General features: G+C 39.8%; 1 protein-coding gene across 1 annotated transcript in view; it reads right to left on the bottom strand.

Moving 5' to 3' along the window:
• Positions 1 to 693: 693 nt before the first annotated feature.
• The window catches only part of znf330 (zinc finger protein 330), a 29359-nt gene continuing 23925 nt past the window's right edge, over positions 694 to 6127 (bottom strand). The window contains exons 7-9 of the mRNA XM_073042751.1: positions 5653 to 5699; positions 4038 to 4155; positions 694 to 1253 (exon numbers count right to left, since the gene is read on the bottom strand). Coding sequence (XP_072898852.1) covers positions 976 to 1253; positions 4038 to 4155; positions 5653 to 5699 — 443 coding nt within the window. The 3' untranslated portion in view covers positions 694 to 975. The remainder of the gene's footprint in view (positions 1254 to 4037; positions 4156 to 5652; positions 5700 to 6127) is intronic.

The raw sequence follows: 6127 nt of genomic DNA, 5'->3' as shown, positions 1-6127 counted from the left end.
TCTGGAATCCAGTGCCACAGATGGCTGTAGAAGCCAAGTCATTGAGTATATTTAAAATTAAGGTTGATAGGTTCCTAGTAAGTCAGGGCAGCAAAAGTGATGGCAGGGAGAAGGCAGAAGAATGAGATTGCGAGGGATAACAAATCAGTCATGATGGAATGGTGGAACAGACTCAATGAGCCAAATGGCCTAATTCTGCTTCTACATCTTATGGTTTTATGCATGAACTGTACACAAATTGCTGGAGGAACACATCAAGGCAAATTGTGACTACAGAAAGAAATAAGCAGTCAACATTTTGGCCCGAGACTCTTCATCAGAACTGGTAAGGAAGCCGGGGGGGGGGGGGTGGGGGGGGGGGGTGAGCAGGGGAAGAAGGGAAGAAGATGCCAGAATAAGAAAGTGGGAAGAGGAGTACATGCTAGCAGATGATAGGCAAGTTGAGATGAAGGGGAAAGTGGGAAGGGGAACTATTTCTTACTTTTTAACTGCTTATTTATGGACAAGCACCATTAGCAAGAGTAAGTTTATTAACCACCTCAAACTGCCCTCAAAGTGTTGATAAATTACCTTCTTCAACAGTTTTTCCTGTGCAACTAGGAATGGGCAATAAATACTGCCATTGCTAGTTACATTTTTGCGAAAAGGAATTACTAAGAACAGGAATAATTAAGCAAAGAGTGGCACAGGTGCTAATTGAATGGTTGTATATTAACACATGTTAAAAGGAGAAATCAAAATTTAAAAACAAATGCCTAGGAAACTACAATTAATTAATTTTTAAGCATAATAGGACATGACATTTGGTAATTCATATTTATTTAAACAGCTGAGAAAGATTTCATTGAGGTGTAGCTTTAAGCCAGCCAACAATTCTGCACTCCATGAAGAACATTTACAATCCACCTTATTTTAATGCTCACCTCAAAATACATTGTTAAATATAAAGTTACAATCAATGAATGTCCATACATTTTATGATTCTTCATAGTGTGCATAGCCACTTGCGTAAGTGCTCCCCAGATTTAGACCAGCAAAAGTGTCCAGATACCCTTTATCATCATCTTTTTCTGTTTTTTCATCAACTTCTTCATCCTCCTCATCATATTCCTCATCATCTTCACCATATTCTTCATCTTCATCAACTGTACATGATCCACCTCCACCAGATGCCAAATTTTTCCAGTACTCATCATAGCCAGATGCACCACTATCGTCTAAGCCACTCTGTCTGCCGAACTTCAATGCACGAGCTACAACATAAAAACAATTTACTTGATATACAATTTAGGACTTTTTGGGATTCAGTTAATGGTTTACAGTTCATATTCAATATAAGACCATAAGGAATATTTCCCTTTCTATATCAATTTGCAAAAACTAGTTTGCAAGTTCTACTGTTGTATTGAGATTTGAGGTGACACAGCAGTTAGCGCTGATGCCCAGTTCTGAAGCTCCCTTAGGATCTTATGTTTGAATAAAGTCACCACTTAATCTCCTAATCTTCAAAGTTTATAGACACAAACTGTTAAGCCTCTCCTGATAGGGCACTAGGCCCGGTGAATCTCCTTTAGACTGCTTTCACTGCCACTATATCCAAAATAGTGTCTCGTATCCCAGTAGTCTCATCAAAAACCTATACAATTGTAACAACAACTCCCTACTTTTAAATTACATCTCATTCAAAATATAGGCCAAATTGTTGTATTTGCCTGCTAAGTTTGTGCTTCATGCACTAGAACACTCAGGTCCCTCTGAAATTAACTCAGTGCAGTCTCTTTCCATTTAGAAACTGTAATAGTCCACCTTTTGATTTTTCTTAAAGTACATGATCTCATGCTCCTTTACATTAAACTGAACTTGCCAGGTTTTCACCCAAACACTGAGTACATCTGCATCACACTGCAGCCCTTCCAAATCATTTTCATATCATTGGGAAATTTGGAAACCTTACATTTAATTCACTTCTGTGGAGCATTGTTGTAAATGGTAAACTATTGAGAGCCAAGACTGATCTCTAAGGTACTCCATTAGCTACATCCTTCAAGACTGAAAATGACCCATTTATTCAACTTTCCACTTTCAATCTGATAGCCAGTCTTCAAACCACACTAACTTACTTTCTGCAGTACCTGGTGCTATTAATTTATCCACCAACCCTTACATGGCAGCTTATCCAATCTAAATATACAACATCTACAGGTTCCACACCATTAACCCTCTGGTCCCATCCTCTAAGAATTTAAGCAAATTTGTCAAGCATGATTTACCTTTCATAAAACCACGTGGACTAGGTTGATTATATTCAGCTCTCCTAAGTTATTATTTATCTGTTCTTTAATTGACTATTATACCAACAGTACATGTTAGACTAATTAGCCCACAGATTCTTGCCTTCTGTCTTCCTCCTTTTATGAACAAGGAAGTCATGTCGGCATATCCCCAACCTCACTGCAATTTTCTGGTATACTCCCAGAATTTAACAAGCTTTGAGGAATTTCATTCAATGAATCCACAAACTCTTAAGCCCAGGCCACTGAGTCCTGGTGATTTGTCTGCCTTTAATCCCATTACTTTCTCTAATACTTTATCCCTTGTGATTGGGATTTCTACAAGTTCTTTCATGCTATTTGAATTCAGACTGTCTTAGGGCCCTCTTCCTTGATGAAGGGAGATGCAAAAAATAACTGTTTCCGTATGTCTGCTGTCTGTTTCCCATTATTAATTCATGAACCTTGTTCTCTGGAGGTCCCACACTTGCCCTAGCTGTTTTTTTTTATGTATACATCTATAGAAATTCTTACTGTTGGTTTTGATATCACACAGTTTTCTCTAAAAATCTTCCATTCGTCAGTTTCCAAGTCTTTCATTGCATTTTCCATTTTGCCTGTCCTACTTTTCAATTTTACATCATCTTCACATCCCTTGGCATCCCTCTTTCTAACTGTCATAAATCCCCATTGAACATCCTGGACCTGCTGGTTGAATTGTTGTCTCTTGGATTACTTTCTGTAGTCCATCTCAAATAACTCTGCCTTTATAGCACTGCACTATTTCTATACACATTTCTTCTTTGGAATCCTAAATTTCAATGCAACATTTGGTTGAAATGTACATCATTTGTTGAGAACAGGTCAATTTCTGTTGCATTTTATTGTACATCTTAAACTGCAAGAATTACCCTGTTTGACAATTAGCACCACTCGAGATCAATCAGGCCAGACAAAGTAACTAGCCTATGGCTTCAGGTGGTTGGCTTTTCACCCAACTGATGTCAATTAAACATTCATATGGTTCAAAACATTTCATTTCATTTTGTATTCTAACAAAGACAGGGCCAGAAATTAAACAAACTACAGCTGTAATAGAGTTCCTTAATAAGGTTCAGAGTGGAAGTTAGTTTAAAGCTGATGATTCAAAAGCCACTCGTTTCTTCCCCACCACCTCCCCATACATACAATTTTGCAAATTATCATTCACTTTCTCTCTCAAGTCCAAGGTGAATTTAGATACAAGCCTATCCTGCGATTCTACAGTCCGAGACAAAAATAACCAAAATTGTAATCTACAACCTATAATTCAGTTATTTTATATTTTGGTTAGAGCTGCCTGAAGATCTCTCAAAAAAAAGGGTCATGGACAAAGTTGAGGAAAGTGTGTCAAAGGAGCTCTTTTGACAAGGCACACAAAACTGAGTAATAATTTAAAAGTACAGAAGGGAATTTCAGACCAAGGGATTCAACAGCTAAAAGGCACAGCCACTATTGCAAGAAGAAAAAAGGCTGTAAATATAGGTAGGGAGATCTATAAAATCCAATGAATGCAAACAATGATTTTGAATTCACAAAAAGGGAAGCACAACCATAGCGTGAAATCTAATAAGTTATTTAAAATCTCTTCAGCATGTTGAATAAAGTGGACTTTGAATTAAAGTAGACTTATCCAACCAACTCATTTTTTGAAATAGCATGAATTCCCTACAATAAGGTTTCACCTTGTTGTAGGGAACTGTTGGTTCAAATAATGACTGAACTTACTGGACATGCTTAAATCCTTTGTTTCCTGTGTTCCATGGCCACATTTAGGACAGGGTGGCCCCTTCCCCTTTTCCTGTTTGAAAATCTTGCTGCGAACATGATCATCACAGTAACAGGCCTTCAGAGAAAAGAGGGATTAAAAAAAACAATTATGAAACAGAAACACAAAGCTCTGCAGATGCTAGAAATCCAAAGCAACACAAAATGCTGGAAGAGGAGTAAACAGTCAACGTTCGGGTCAAGATGCCTTTTCAGGACTGAGGAGGAAGGGGGAAGATTCCTGAATAAAAAGGTGGGGGTGGGGGAAGGGGAAAGCAGTTAGAGGCAGGTGAGAAGTGACAAGTCCAGGTGGGGAATGGGGGATTTGTTCACCGGAAGGAGAAATCAATATTCATGCCAACAGGTTGGAGGGTACTCAGATGATGATATACAAGGGGCTGTTCCTCCACTGAGGATGGTCTCATACATCCACACTCATCCCATCTATCCACCACCGTAATAGTGATAGATTCCCTCTTGTCCTTACCTAGCACCCCATCAGCCTCCTCAACCAACACATTATCCTCTGCAACTTCCACCATCTCTGAAAGGATCCTACCAATAAACATACCTTTACGTCCCTCCCCAACCCCTTGGCTTTCCACAGGGATTGCTCCCCAAGTAATTCTCTTGTCCATTTGTCCCTCCCCACTAATTTCCCTCCAGGCACTTATCACTGCAAGTGGTCCAAGTGTTACACCTGCCCATACACTTCATCCTCCCTCAACTCCATTTATTGCCCCAAACAGTCCTTCCAGGTGAAGCAACACTCCACCTGCGAATCTGCTTGGGGGGGTCATTTATTGGAGCCCGTGCTCCCGATGCCTCCTCTACATTGGTGACACCCATCATAAATTGGGGGACCATTTTTTCAAGAATCTCCACACCATCCACCACAAGCAGGACTTCCCTGTGGCCCAACATATTGATTCCAATTCGCATTCTGATGTGTTGATCCATGGCCTCCTCTTGTGCCAAGATGAAGCCACCCTCCGAATGAAGGAGCAACACTTTACATTTCCTCTGGGTACCCTCTAACCTGATGGCATGAATATTAATTTCTTCTTCCAGTGAACCAATTCCACCCCCCCCCCCGCCACCTTCCTCTAAACCCCACTCTGACCTTTCACTTCATCTCATCTGCCTATTACTTCCCCTGGGTCCCCTTTGTCTTCACTTTATCCTATTGTCCACTCTCCTCTGTCAGATTCTTTCTTCTCCAGCCCTCTACTTTTCCCAGCCACCTGGCTTCACCCATCACCTTCCTGCTAGCCCCTTTCCCCTCCCCCAATGCTTCTATTCAAGCATCTTTCCCCTTAGTCCCGAAGAAGGGTCTCAGCCAGAAATGTCCGTTCACTCTTTTTCCCCATAGATGTTGCCTGAGGGGCAGAGTTCCTACAGCACTTTGTGTGAACCATGTGTCAAAGGAAATGGAAGCTTTACATGTCAATGGAAGTTATCATTTTACAAAACAAAACAAATGCTTCTACTCCCATTACAAAGAGGCAAATTAAATTACCCAGTTTGTGGATTCAAGTCCTATCTATGGAACAAAAGTATTTTAAACCCTTATTACCTTACAGCGTAGACAAGAATGTTGCCCTAGACGATTACAAGACATGCCTGCCAAGAAAGCAATTCTTTTAGTAAGGTAGAAACATAAACAAATCATGAACTGGCTTAATGATAGTCTTTTCCCAAACCCCAAACTTTATTACAAGAAACCCGGGAACTCCCCCACCCATGCTTATTTTGTTGGTTGATTACAAGTATCATAACAGAGATACAATGGAAAGAGTAAAGCTCTTGTGTTGTTAATCACAGTTTTCCAATGAAACCTGTAAATCTCTTAGTGCTGTGGTACATCCCAAGTAAAAATGAAAAACCTCTATCTTGAAAGCCTCTAGATAGCTGGAAAATAAAGATAACAAGGCCTCCGTTTTGATTTTATCCCTTTTCACCACCCAATATCATTTTTTTAAAAATGTACACCAATATCCTAAGAGAATATTTAAGAGTTCCTCATCAAATGAGAATGTTGATTCCTTCCC

This window comes from Hemitrygon akajei, chromosome 4 (assembly GCF_048418815.1).
Source record: "Hemitrygon akajei chromosome 4, sHemAka1.3, whole genome shotgun sequence".
Taxonomy (NCBI): domain Eukaryota; kingdom Metazoa; phylum Chordata; class Chondrichthyes; order Myliobatiformes; family Dasyatidae; genus Hemitrygon; species Hemitrygon akajei.
This window is presented reverse-complemented; position numbering and strand designations above follow the sequence as displayed.